The sequence below is a fragment of the Pristiophorus japonicus genome, chromosome 5 (assembly GCF_044704955.1).
Source record: "Pristiophorus japonicus isolate sPriJap1 chromosome 5, sPriJap1.hap1, whole genome shotgun sequence".
Classification (NCBI taxonomy): domain Eukaryota; kingdom Metazoa; phylum Chordata; class Chondrichthyes; family Pristiophoridae; genus Pristiophorus; species Pristiophorus japonicus.
This window is the reverse complement of record NC_091981.1, coordinates 226,581,394-226,595,590: the sequence shown is the minus strand read 5'-3', so window position 1 is coordinate 226,595,590 and position 14,197 is coordinate 226,581,394. Positions and strand designations below refer to the sequence as shown.

Genomic DNA, 14,197 nt, shown 5'->3' with positions numbered 1-14,197 from the left:
AAATGCGGGAGACCAGCCAGGAGGGAATAGTCAAGTCTAGAAGCCTAGAGGTAACTAGGAATGGATGAGGGAGTCAGCAGCGGATGAGCTGAGGCAAGGGCGGAGACAAGCAGTGTTACGGAGGTGGAAATAGGCGGTCTTAGTTATGCTGCCGATATGTGGTCTGATGCTCATTTCAGGGTCAAATATGACATTAAGGTTGCAAACAGTCTGGTTCACCTAGTTTATGTAGGGTAGAATGTGGGAGACCAGCCAGGAGTATGTTGGAATAGTCAAGTCTGGAGATAACACAGGCATAGGACATAGATGGGCGGATACGTGGCAGAATCCATTTAACGCAAAAAAGTGCAAAGTGATACATTTTGGTAGGAAGAACGAGGCGAGGCAATATAAACAACAGGGTACAGTTCTAATGGCCATGTATGAACTGAAAGACCCGGGGGCATATGTGCACAAATTGTTGAAGGTGGCAGGGCAGGTTGAAAAAGTGTTTTTTTTTAAAACATACGGGATCCTGGGCTTCATAAATAGAGGCGAAGAGTACAAAAGCAAGGAAGTTATAATGAAACTTTATAAAACAATGGTTCGGCCTCAACTGGAGTATTGTGTATCCAATTCTTGGCACCGCACTATAGGAAGGATGCAAAGGCCTTGGAGGGGGCAGAAAAGAATTACAAGAATGGTTCCAGGGTTGAGGGACTTCAGTTATGTGGATAGACTGGAGAAATGGGTTGTTCTGCTTCGAGCAGAGAAGGTTGATTGGAGATTTGATCATGAAGGTCTAGACAGAGTAGTTAGGGAGAAACTGTTCCCATTGGCAAAAGGGTCGCAAACCAGAGGACACAGATTTAAGGTGATTGGTAGAAGAACCAAAGGCAACATGAGGAAAAACTTTTTTACGCAGCGAGTGGTTATGATCTGGAATGCACTGCTTAAAAAGGTGGTGGAGTCGGATTCAATCGTGGCTTTCAAAAGGGAGTTGGATAAGTACCTGAAAGAAAAAATTTGTAGGACTACAGGGAAAGAGCAGAAGAGTGGGACTAGCTAAGTGATCTTGCAGAGAGCAGGCATGGGCTCAATGGGCCGAATGGCCTCTTTCTGTGCTGTGAACATTCTATGATTCTATATAATTTTGAAAATTTAGAAATAGAGGGCAGAATTTTCAACTTTGGTCAGGGCACAACAGGCAGTACTAGATCAGTACCGATCTAGTACTGCCTGTTGTGCCCTGACAAAGTTGAAAATTCTGTCCTCTATTTCTAGGTTTTCAAAATTGATAATTGTATCTTTGATAGAGTTGCTGCTATAGGAAAAATAAAGCTGAATTATAAGTTATTTAACCTGAATAAAGGATACATGCATGGTTAGACATTACACAGTGGTCTGAAATACAATTAAATGGCACCATCTCAAATTCACAAGTAAAGATATCTTCTCTTATTTGAGGAGATTTAAAAAAAATGAAGTTTTTCTCCATTCAACCCATTAGTTTGGTTTTTCCACAGCATTAAATTAAGTGTCAGTCATCTACAGATGGAAATTGGGCTTGTCTAGCCTTTCTTGACTGACTGAGTATGACATAACAGATGGTCTTGGCAGGTTCTTAATTCCTCAATACGTTTGCACTCCAGTTGAATTGAAATCCTAGTCGGCTTATAAATGTCAGAAAGTTATGGGGAGGTGTCAGTCGTGACTATTTAGCACAATACTATTTCATTAGAGTTATATCTTGTCCAAAACTTTACCTGTGCTTATTACAAAATCCCACGTATTCACTCCCAAAAGTCCTACAGAAACGATAGATAGCCGGTCTATTTGTTTAGGTGGGAGTGTGGAAACATCATTCTTAATTTGGAGCCTGTGCTTTTTTAAAATCTTTTTGTTTTGCATTGTATTTTGTTTTATTTTATTATACCACTTTTTCTGAGTGCTTTGCTTCTATCTAAAATGTTGTTATACTTTAAATCTTTCCAATTGTTTCTTGGACAGTGCTGAATAATGCTGTCCAATCCATACTGGTTATTAGGCTGAAAGTATCCCTGTGATGGTCACCAGCATCGTATCAAGTGAACCAACGTTGTAGCTGACTGACTCATGGACAGCTACAAGACAAGTAGAATGCCGTCATAGGTTTAAGTGTCTTACTTTAATAACAAAGAGATCGACTTCTCTGACACATATCGCCCTTATGGCGGAGATGAAAAGGATTATTTTCAGTAGCAACTGAAATAAAAGTTAAGGATCTTTTGTAAAAGAAATTGGACATGATTTTGTATCCTTCAATGTTGGTTCTATGTTCAGACTGAAGTCATTGTGTTGATTTCCACTTGTATTATATTGTTTTTTGTTCTGTTGCAGTCACTCTTTCCAACATCACCCAGCTGGTGCTGAGTCACAACAAGTTAACAAGTAAGCAAACTTCAGTGATTACTTCTTTTATGAAACATAATTTAAATGCTGCTGGGCAATTGTACAATGTCTACCCAGAGAATAGGTTTCGGCCAGCTAGGTTGGTGTAGTGTTGGAGATAAATCCTATGGCGCAATTTTCTGGAGTGCCTTATAGCTGATGTGGTGACCTGCAATGGTAGGTTTTCTGTGGCGGAATGCATCTACCCGTAACTCTAAAAGGAGATGCAGGTTTGTAGGTTGAACCTCCCTTATCCCACACCCTCGGGACCTGGCCTGTGCCAGATGAGGGATTTTGCTGGATGAGGGGAGGTCATCGGCCCGAGGTCAGGGGTGAGTGGGGAGGAGGTTGGCGCAGCCCGAGCAGGCCCCAAAGAGTCAGCGGGCTGGCCGACCCCCCACCCGCCCCGGACCTGGAGGGAGTGCTGAGCGGAGGAGCTGCTGGCCCGAGCACTGTGGCTGCAGGAGTTCCAGCAGGGTGACGAGGTGGAGGTAGTCGGTAGCCCCGACATCAAGGAGAAAGATTATATTGGTGAGTACCCTGTCTGAATTTAAAAAAAATGTGTGTTCTGAGACCGGGGAAGGAAGGATTTTGACCGGCTCCGTTCTGCGCATGTGCCACCCGGTGGCCAGGAATGGTGCCGGACGAGGGGTGGTTTTTGGATAAGGGAATCCCAGATAAGAGATGTTCAACCTGTACTAAAATTTTATGGTGGGAGTTTACTTTTAAGTATTTCTAAAGATTAAGAGTGTACCTTTATGATTTGAAATACGCTGCCTGAAAGAGTGGTGGAGGCCAATTCAGCCATGACTTTCAAAAAGGAATTGGATAAGTACCTGAAGGAAAAACATATTCAGGGCTACAGGGAAATGGTGTGGGAGTGGGACTAACTGAAGGGCTCTTGCAGAGAGGCGGCACAGGCTCGACGGGCTGAATGGCCTCCGACTGTGCTGTAATGATTCTAAATCTTTCTTGCACCTTCTCGAATGCCTCTATATCCTTTTGCCTCTTTATCCTTTTCATAGTATGGAGATCAGAACTGTTCACAGTACTCCAGGAGTGGTCTAGGCAAGTTTCTACACAAGTTTAACATCTCTATAAACTGTGGAGCTAATGAATGTGCGATTTATAGTGTCTATATTGAGTACATGCTCTGTAGGTAACACTGTTACAAACTTCTATGTTTAAGAGTAAAAGTGGTAGTGTCTTTATATTTTTTTTCCAATAATTAGGTTTTACAATATATTTTGTCTTATCAGCTGACCAATGCAAAGCTCTGCTTATCTGATTGACTGGACTACATAATGCACTTATTTCATGAGATAAAATGTCTATGCTACAAGAACAGCTACTTGCATTTATATAGTGCCTTTTAATGTAGAAAACATCATAACTTGTATGGTTTGGAAGCTGAGCTCGGGGAGAAATAATATGCCGAGGTTGCAAACAGTTTGGTTCAGTCTGAAATGATGGCTGGAGGTGTTGGGTTCTGTAGCAAGGAAACAGAGTTTGTGGCAGGACCTGAGGATAATGACTTCAGTCTTCTTGGTGTTTAGTTGGAGGAACTTGTGACTTATCCAAGACTGGATGTTGGACAGGCAGTCTGACAACATCAAGGCAGTGACTGGGTCGAGGAAGACGATAGAGCGATAGAGTTGAGTATTGTCGGTGTACACATGGAAGCTGACCCTATATCTGCACATAATGTCACCAAGAGGCAGATGTAAACGCGGAAGAGAAGGGGATTAAGGCACTGGTGCGTGGATGGGAAGAGAAGCCTTCGCTGCAAGTTTAAAAAAAATTTGTTCATGTGATTATGGGTGTCGCTGGCAAGGCCAGCATTTATTGCCCTTGAAAAGGTGGAGGCGAACCGCCTTCATGAACCGCTGCAATCCGTGTGGTGAAGGTACTCCCACGGTGCTGTTGGGGAGGGAGTTGCAGGATTTTGACCCAGCGGCATTGAAGGAATGATGATATACTTCCAAGTCAGATGGTGTGCAGCTTGGAGGGGACCTTGGAGGTGATGGTGTTCCTATGCGCCTGCTGCCCTTGTCCTTCTAGGTGGTAAAGGTCGTGAGGTGGGAGGTGCTGCTGAAGAAGTTTTGGCAAATTGCTGCAGTGCCTCTTGTAGATGGTACACTGCAGCAGCCACTGTACACACTATCCTGATGGAGGGAGTGAATGTTTAAGGTAGTGGATGAGGTATCATTCAAGCAGGCTGCTTTGTCCTGGATGGTGTCAAGCTTCTTGAGTGGTGTTGGAGCTGCACTGATCCAGGCAAGCGGAGAGTATTCCATCACACTCCTAACTTGTGCCTTGTAGATGGTAGAAAGGCTTTGGGAGTCAGGAGGTGAGACACTCGCCACACAATACCTAACCTCTGATCTACTCTTGTTGCCACAGAATTATGTGGCTGGTTCAGTTACGTTTCTGGTCAATGGTGACCCCCAGGATGTTGATGGAGTTCAATTTGGGGAAGTATAAAGAAAGAAAGATTTGGATTTATATAGCGCCTTTCACGACCATCGGACGTCTCAAAGCGCTTTACAGCCAATGAAGTACTTTTGGAGTGTAGTCATTGTTGTAATGTAGGAAACGTGGCTGCCAATTTGTGCACAAACAAGCTCCCACAAGCAGCAATGTGATAATGCCCAGATAATTTTTTTATAATGTTGATTGAGGGATAAGTATTGGCCAGGACACCGGGGATAACTCCCCTGTTTTTCTTTGAAATAGTGCCATGGGAACTTTTACGTCCACTTGAGAGCGCTGACAGGGCCTCGGTTTAACGTCTCGTCCGACAGTACAGCACTCCCTCAACACTGCACTGGAATGTCAGCCTAGATTTATATGCTCGGGTCCTTGGGAGTGGTACTTGAACCCATAACCTTCCGACTCAGGTGAGAGTGCTAACCACTGAGCCACAGCTGATACTTATGAAGTATGAGATCAATCGCTTTGATCCAGGAAAGACAAATTCGAAAATGTTCTTAATGGTGAGAGACTAGGAACTGGAGAGGTACACAAATCAATAAAAGCTTGTGGACAGATACAAAAAGTAATCAAAAAGACTAATGGAATGTTGGCCTTTATCTTCAGGGGGTTGGAATACAAAACTGAAGAAGCAATGCTTCATTTGTGCAGAGCCTTGGTCAGACCTGATCTGATCTGGTGTACTGTGTTCAATTTTGGGCGCAATACCTCGGGAAGGATATATTGGCCTTGGAGTGGATACTGCACTAGTTCACTAGAATGATACCGGGGCTTAAAAGTGTTCTATTATAACCGGTTGGATGAACTTATATTCACTTGAGTGATCTAATCAAGATATTTATACTGACAAAGGGATTCGATAGGAGAGATACAGAGAAACCATTTCCTCTGGTGAAGGATCCAGAACAAGGGGCCATGATCTTAATTAGGACTAAACCATTCTATCCAGGGATATGGGGAAAAGGTGGGTAAATGGAGTTGAGGTACAGATCTGCCATGATCTAATTGAATGGTGATACAGGCTCAAGAGGCTGAATGGCTGACTCCTGTTCCTGTTCTCTGAGATAGAAGTGGGGGGCTCATTGCTGTACTGTTCCAAAAAATTACTTTTGTTTAAAACAGTGGTTCTCAAACTTTTTTGGTTGAAGGACCCCTTTTCAAATTGATTTGTAATCACGGACCTCCCATCTAAATTATAATACTATATAATGCTCATAATATGAAAGTGCTGCATATAAAGAGTGTTTTCATAATGCCTTTAAGGAAACCAGTCTTTGCTTACAGTATGAGTGAGACGGGTGTGCCTGTTTCTCACTGTCTGTCTATCCATGGTGTGATGTTTGATTTATTTAAAGCTGTGCCTGCTGTTCGCTTTCCTACTTATATTAATTTTAAGTACTGTCCTAAAAACTACTGCTCATATTTTAATTACGAACCATTAAAAAAAAATTTAATATATGTATATGTAATTTGGAATTGGCAAAAGCATCAATTTTAATTCATTTCCAAAGGAAGTGAAATGAAAATGAACTCCAGACGAGTCGAGGAACAATGCGGTACAAACAGATATTGGAAAGAAACGTACAGCCCAAGAGTGGCTTCTTCGTGCCCGCGCTTATTCTATGTTCTAACTGATCAAAGGAGTCCAGAACTCTCGGGGGCGGGGGGGAGGGGGGGGGGGAAGAGAGAGAATCAGGCCCTTTTTATTATTAAATTAATTCATCATCTCTGAATATCTATAGTTATCATTTATGCACAAATGATTCTTAAATTATTCACAAAACCAAAGGTGGTGGAATTTTCAAAATTGCTGATTCTTCACTAATTTTTAATTATTCACTAACTAGAGGGGGATCTGTGCGAGCAGTAGTGCAATTGAGATAGGGAACTGAAAATACACGTGGACAGATCTAAAACTGGAAAATTTATCATTAAATTAACTCAAGATCTCTCTGACTCCCTTAAGACAGTAATGAATTCTTTCACAGATACTGTGGGTGGCTTTGAAAAAAGCCTTATTGGATTCATTCTTGGACGCTCTTCGTGCTCCCAGCACAGGTTTTCTTTGGCGGCAGCACGACCTGGATATTGCGGAGCACTCTGCCTGAGCCATGGTTACTTGTCCCAGCAGCTTGTTGAGCTTCACCAGACTGATTCCCGGGATGGTGGGACTGACATATCAAGAAAGACTGGATCAACTGGGCTTGTATTCACTGGTGTTCAGAAGAATGAGAGGGGATCTCATAGAAGCGTTTAAAATTCTGATGGGTTTAGACAGGTTAGATGCAGGAAGAATGTTCCCAATGTTGGGGAAGTCCAGAACCAGGGGTCACAGTCTAAGGATAACGGGTAAGCCATTTAGGACCGAGTATCAAATCAAAGACCAATGTGTATAAGGTGGGCAAGGTTAGTGGGAAGTTAGAGGATTGGGAAAATTTTAAACAACAGCAAAGAATGACTAAAAAAGCAATAAAGAAAGGAAAGATAGATTTCGAAGGTAAACTTGCGCAAAACATAAAAACAGATAGTAAAAGCTTTTTACAGATATATAAAACGGAAAAGAGTGACTAAAGTAAATGTTGGTCCCTTAGAAGATGAGAAGGGGGATTTAATAATGGGAAATGTGGAAATGGCTGAGACCTTAAACAATTATTTTGCTTCGGTCTTCACAGTGGAAGACACAAAAACCATGCCAAAAATTGCTGGTCACGGGAATGTGGGAAGGGAGGACCTTGAGATAATCACTATCACTAGGGGGGGGGGTAGTGCTGGACAGGCTAATGGGACTCAAGGTAGACAAGTCCCCTGGTCCTGATGAAATGCATCCCAGGGTATTAAAAGAGATGGCGGAAGTTATAGCAGATGCATTCGTTATAATCTACCAAAATTCTCTGTACTCTGGGGAGGTACCAGCGGATTGGAAAGCAGCTAATGTAACACCTCTGTTTAAAAAAGGGGACAGACAAAAGGCCGGTTAGTTTAACATCTGTAGTGGGGAAAATGCTTGAAACTATCATTAAGGAAGAAATAGCGGGACATCTAGATAGGAATAGTGCAATCAGGCAGACGCAGCATGGATTCATGAAGGGGAAATCATGTTTAACTAATTTACTAGAATTCTTTGAAGATATAACGAACATGGTGGATAGAGGTGTACCGATGGATGTGGTGTATTTAGATTTCCAAAAGGCATTCGATAAGGTGCCACACAAAAGGTTACTGCAGAAGATAGAGGTACGCGGAGTCAGAGGAAATGTATGAGCATGGATAGAGAATTGGCTGGCTAACAGAAAGCAGAGAGTCGGGATAAATGGGTCCTTTTCGGGTTGGAAATCAGTGGTTAGTGGTGTGCCACAGGGATCGGTGCTGGGACCATAACTGTTTACAATATACATAGATGACCTGGAAGAGGGGACGGAGTGTAGTGTAACAAAATTTGCAGATGACACAAAGATTAGTGGGAAAGCGGGTTGTGTAGAGGACACAGAGAGGCTGAAAAGAGATTTGGATAGGTTAAGCGAATGGGCTAAGGTTTGGCAGATGGAATACAATGTCGGAAAGTGTGTGGTCATCCACCTGGGGGGGGGGGGGGGGGGGGGGGAACAGTAAAAGGGAATATTATTTGAATGGGGAGAAATTACAACATGCTGAGGTGCAGAGGGACCTGGGGGTCCTTGTGCATGAATCCCAAAAAGTTAGTTTGCAGGTGCAGCAGGTAATCAGGAAGGCGAATGGAATGTTGGCCTTCATTGCGAGAGGGATGGAGTACAAAAGCAGGGAGGTCCTGCTGCAACTGTATAGGGTATTGGTAAGGCCGCACCTGGATTACTGTGTGCAGTTTTGGTCACCTTACTTAAGGAAGGATATACTGGCTTTGGAGGGGGTACAGAGACGATTCACTAAGCTGATTCCGGAAATGACTGGGTTACCTTATGATGATAGATTGAGTAGACTGGGTCTTTACTTGTTGGAGTTCAGAAGGATGAGGGGTGATCTTATAGAAACATTTAAAATCATGAAGGGGATAGACAAGATAGAGGCAGAGAGGTTGTTTCCACTGGTAGGGGAGACTAGAACTAGGGGGCACAGCCTCAAAATACGGGGGAGCCAATTTAAAACCGAGTTGAGAAGGAATTTCTTCTCCCAGAGGGTTGTGAATCTGTGGAATTCTCTGCCCAAGGAAGCAGTTGAGGCTAGCTCATTGAATGTATTCAAGTCACAGATAGATAGATTTTTAACCAATAAGGGAATTAAGGGTTACGGGGAGCGGGCGGCTAAGTGGAGCTGAGTCCACGGCCAGATCAGCCATGATCTTATTGAATGGCGGAGCAGGCTTGAGGGGCTAGATGGCCTACTCCTGTTCCTAATTCTTATGTTCTTATGAGGAGAAACTTCTTCACCCAGAGAGTGGTGAACCTGTGGAATTCTCTACCACAGAAAGTTGTTGAGGCCAATTCACTAAATATATTCAAAAAGGAGTTAGATGTAGTCTTTACTACTAGGGGGATCAAGGGGTATGGCGAGAAAGCAGGAATGGGGTACTGAAGTTGCATGTTCAGCCATGAACTCATTGAATGGCGGTGCAGGCTCGAAGGGCCGAATGGCCTACTCCTGCACCTATTTTCTATGTTTCTATGTTTCGATGTTTCTCGTCGTTGTGGATGGCCAGCTGCAGGTGTCTGGGATGATGCGGGTCTTGTTGTCATGGCCTCCCTGGAACGTCTCCGTTGTGGACCAGAGTTTGAGAATCACTGGTTTAGAATATGCTTTGTGACTATTCTTTGAACCTTTGGACAAGTGTTATGAGATGGAGCAATTTGTATATTGGGCTTTATTTGCTAGTTTAAGTTACAAATTTGAGGGAAGTAAGGTTTAATTCTGTAGAAATGACTGATGGAGTTTAGACCAGTTATGCAATTTTTTTTTAAGCTAAATCTTTGTAGGGTCGCTTTTTGACCTAATAAGGAACAACCAGAAAATGGTTGTGCGTGTCAGTCAGAAAACCTTGCAAAAGTGGTCACAATATGGTGATGTGCGTTAGGTTTATGATGGAAGAGTGAATATAGCCGTTCAGAAAGGAACATTTTTGAGGATACTGGACAGCACAGTTAGAAGGCAAAACATGTGGAAGAAAAAAATAGATCCTGTTTATAAATATTACACATTAAATACAGAACAGATGTATGCCACCAGAGAATACAAGTAACAGGGAAAAGACTAATCTGCACCACAAAGAGGGACATTTTTTTTTCTTAAGCATAGAACAATAATAGCGTAGGAGATCAAGATGGATATAAAAATAAGGTGAAGGAGATTAAACTGATGGGAGTGCTAAACTAGAAAATGAAGTTATGATGGGTAGTATTAAAATAAATGTCAAGCACATCTATAAATCTATTCACAGCAAGCAGATGAAGCATTGAAAAATTCCATGGGTGACATGACATCAAGTCATAGCTAATGTGTTCATGGAGGAGACCATGGGCAGTCTCCCCAGGACATAAGTTCGATTCTTGGATGTGGGATGGGGAGAAATGGGGCCAGTACTAAAATAAATTTCAGGTAAGGAGACTACTGAATAGCTGAGGGGAGTTAAGGGGCGATGGACTTCATACAAGGCTACGTAAAAGTGGCTAATTAAATCATTTTGTATTTGTTTCCCTGCTGATGGTAATATTTGAAATTAGAATAGTGCTTGATGATGCTAGAGGAGGGATTCTAATAATAATTTACTCCTCAAATCCATAAAGGTTCTGAATCATTGAGGATTTGGGATCACAGATTTATTAAGCGTACAGTACTTAAACATACACTTAAAAGGTAATACAACATACACTTAAAAGGTAATACAACCAGACCTAATGATGGTTGGATGGGAATTCAAACGCGTTGCAGTTCTGCGCTTCGTATCTTCGTCCTTTATGAATCCAAACACTCATTACAAACAGGGGTGAAATTAAAAAGCATATTAGGAAAGCAAAGAGAGAACATGAAACATTCTTGGCAAGTAAAATCAAGGAAAACCCAAAGATGTTTTTTAAATATATTAAGAGCAAATGGATAACTAAGAAAAAGGGTAGGGCCCACTGGAGACCATGAAGATAATCTGTGTGTGGAGGCGGAAGATGTAGGTATGGTTCTTAATGAATACTTTGCATCTGTTTTCACAAGAGAGGGGCGATGCAGACACTGCTATTGAGGAGGAGGAGTGTGAAATATTAAATGAAATAAACTTAGTGAGAGAAGAGATATTAAGGGGTTTAGCAGCTTTGAAGTTGGATAAGTTCCCAGGCCCGGATGAAATGCATCCCAGGCTGTTAAGCGAAGCAAAAGAGGAAATAGCAGAGGCTTTGACCATTATTTTCCAATCTTCTCCGGCTTCAGGTGTGGTGCCAGAGGACTGGAGAACTGCTAATGTGGTACCTTTGTTTAAACAGGGAGACGGGGAGTAATTACAGGCCAGTCAGCCTAACCTCAGTGGTGGGAACATTATTGGAAAAAATCCTGAAGGACAGGATAAGTCTTCATTTAGAAAGACAGGGATTAATCAAGGACAGTCAGCATGGATTTGTTAAGGGAAGGCCGTGTCGATGAGGGCAAAGTGTGAGATGCAGTGTATATGGATTTTAGCAAAGCTTTTGATAAGGTCCCACATGGCAGACTGGTCATGAACATAAAAGCAGGGCAAAGTTTCAAGTTGGATCCAAAATTGGCTCAGGCAGGAAGCAAAGGGTAATGGTTGATGGGTGTTTCTGTGACTGGAAGGATGTTTCCAGTGGGGTTCTGATGGGCTCAGTGCTGGGTCCCTTGCATTTTGTGGTGCACATCAACGATCTAGACTTGAATATAGAGGATATGATTAAGAAGTTTGCAGATGATACTAAAATCGGCTGTGTGGTTGATAATGAAGAAGAAAGCTGCAAACTGCAGGAAGATATCAATGTACTGGTCAGGTGGGCAGAACAATGGCAAATAGAATTTAATCCAGAGCAGTGTGAAGTAAAGCATTTGGAGAGGGCTAACAACGAAAGGACGTATACATTAAATGGTAAGACACTGAGAAGCGTAGATGAACAAAGGGACATTGTATTGTGTTCCGAACACAGATGAGGCGGCACACAGGGAGGTTAAAGTAACAGTGACCTCAGTCTTTAACAAGACACTCCAGAGTGAGGAACAGGCCTTTGGGGCCGGCTTATATACTGTGCTCCCAAGGGATGAGCTCCCTGGTGGCGGAACATGGAAGTGCATACTTTACAGATACACAACATCACACCCCCACCCCCCCAAAGTCAAAGTGAAAACTATTTACAAGGTGATGTGGTCGGGAGCCTTTCTTTCCCTGGTGGACCACCTCGGTACAAATGTCTGTTCTGGTGTGTTGGCTGTGCCCTCGCTGGGCTGGTGTGTTGTTGGCCCTGCAGAGCTGCTGGGTGAGCCTGGCCTTGCTGGGCTGTTGGGCGTGATGGGTTTGATTTCCTGGTCCAGCGTGGTGTCGTTGATCCTTTGGGTGTGTGTTGTGGGCTCGAAAAAGGTGGTGTCTGCTGTGGGTTGTTCAGGGCAGTCTGTGAACCGCAGCCTCGTTTGCTTCAGGTGCTTTCTGCAAATGTGTCCATTGTCTAGTTTGACTACAAACACCCTACTCCTTCTTTAGCTATCACCGTGCCCATGATCCACTTGGGACCATGTCCATAGTTTAGCACATACACAGGGTCATTCAGATCAATTTCCCATGACACAATGGCGCGACCATCATTTACATTTTGTTGCTGCCGCCTACTCTCTACCTGATCATGCAGGTTGGGGTGAACCAGCGAGAGTCTGGTTTTAAGTAACCTTTTCATGAGTAGCTCAGCCGGGGGCACCCCTGTGAGTGAGTGGGGTATCGTGCGGTAGCTGAGCAGTACTCAGGACAGGCAGGTTTGGAGTGAACCTTCTGTGACTCGTTTAAGGCTCTGTTTGATGGTTAGTACTGCCCGCTCTGCCTGCCCATTGGAGGCTGGTTTAAACGGGGCCGAGGTGACATGTTTGATCCCATTGCGGGTCATGAATTCTTTAAATTCGGCACTGGTGAAACATGGCCCGTTGTCACTGACCAGTATGTCAGGCAGGCTGTGAGTGACAAACATGGCCCTCAGGCTTTCAATGGTGGCGGTGGCGGTGCTTCTCGACATTATTTTACATTCAATCCATTTTGAAAAAGCATCCACCACCACCAAGAACATTTTACCGAGAAACGGACCCGCATAGTCGACATTGATCCTCCACCATGGTCTGGAGGGCCAGGACCACAAACTTAGTGGTGCCTCTCTGGGCGCGTTGCTCAACTGAGCACACATGCTGCATTGCTGTACACAGGACTCTGAGTCAGAGTCGATACCGGGCCACCACATGTGGGATCTGGCTATCGCTTTCATCATTACTATACCCGGGTATGTGCTGTGGAGATCCGAGATGAATGTCCCCATGCCCTTTTTTGGTAGCACTACACGGTTACCCCACAACAGGCAGTCTGCCTGAATGGACAGCTCGTCCTTTCGCCGCTGGAATGGCTAGATTGGCTCTTGCATTTCAACGGGGATGCTGGCCCAGCTCCCATGCAGTACACAGTTTTTTACTAGGGACAGCAGAGGATCTTGGTTGGTCCAAGTCCTAATCTGGCGGGCCGTGACAGATGATTTATCATTTTCAAACTCTTCCGTGACCATCAACAAGTTTGCAGGCTGCGCCATTTCCACCCCCGTGGTGGGCAATGGTAGCCGACTGAAAGTATCCACACAGTTCTCGGTGCCTGGCCTGTGGCGGATGGTATAGTTATACGCTGATAACGCGAGTGCCCACCTTTGTATGCGGGCTGAGGCATTAGTATTTATCCCCTTGTTTTCAGCGAACAGGGATGTGAAGGGCTTGTGATCGGTTTCCAGCTCAACTTTGAGGCCAAACAGGCACTGATGCATTTTCTTTACCCCGAACACACACATTAATGCCTCTTTCTCAATCATGCTGTAGGCCCTCTTGGCCTTAGACAAGCTCCTGGAAGCATAGGCGACAGGTTGCAACTTCCCCGCAACGTTAGCTTGTTGTAATACACACCCGACTCAGTACGACGACGCGTCACATGCGAGCACTTTGCGCAATAACACATGTAGGGGCTCGAAGAGGGTGCTTAACCCCGGTAGGAAGTTACCAAAATAGTTGAGTCCCAGGAACGACCGCAGCTCCGTGATGTTCTGTGGCCTGGGCGCGTACCTGATAGCCTCTGACTTGGCGTCTGTGGGCAGAATGCCGTCCGCTG

General features: G+C 44.0%; 1 protein-coding gene across 3 annotated transcripts in view; it reads left to right on the top strand.

The window, feature by feature from the left end:
* Nucleotides 1-14,197, top strand: part of rsu1 (Ras suppressor protein 1) — a 291,182-nt gene that overhangs the window by 66,600 nt on the left and 210,385 nt on the right. For all 3 annotated transcript variants that reach the window (XM_070880064.1, XM_070880065.1, XM_070880066.1), the window contains exon 3: nucleotides 2,359-2,409. In XM_070880064.1, coding sequence (XP_070736165.1) covers nucleotides 2,359-2,409 — 51 coding nt within the window. The remainder of the gene's footprint in view (nucleotides 1-2,358; nucleotides 2,410-14,197) is intronic.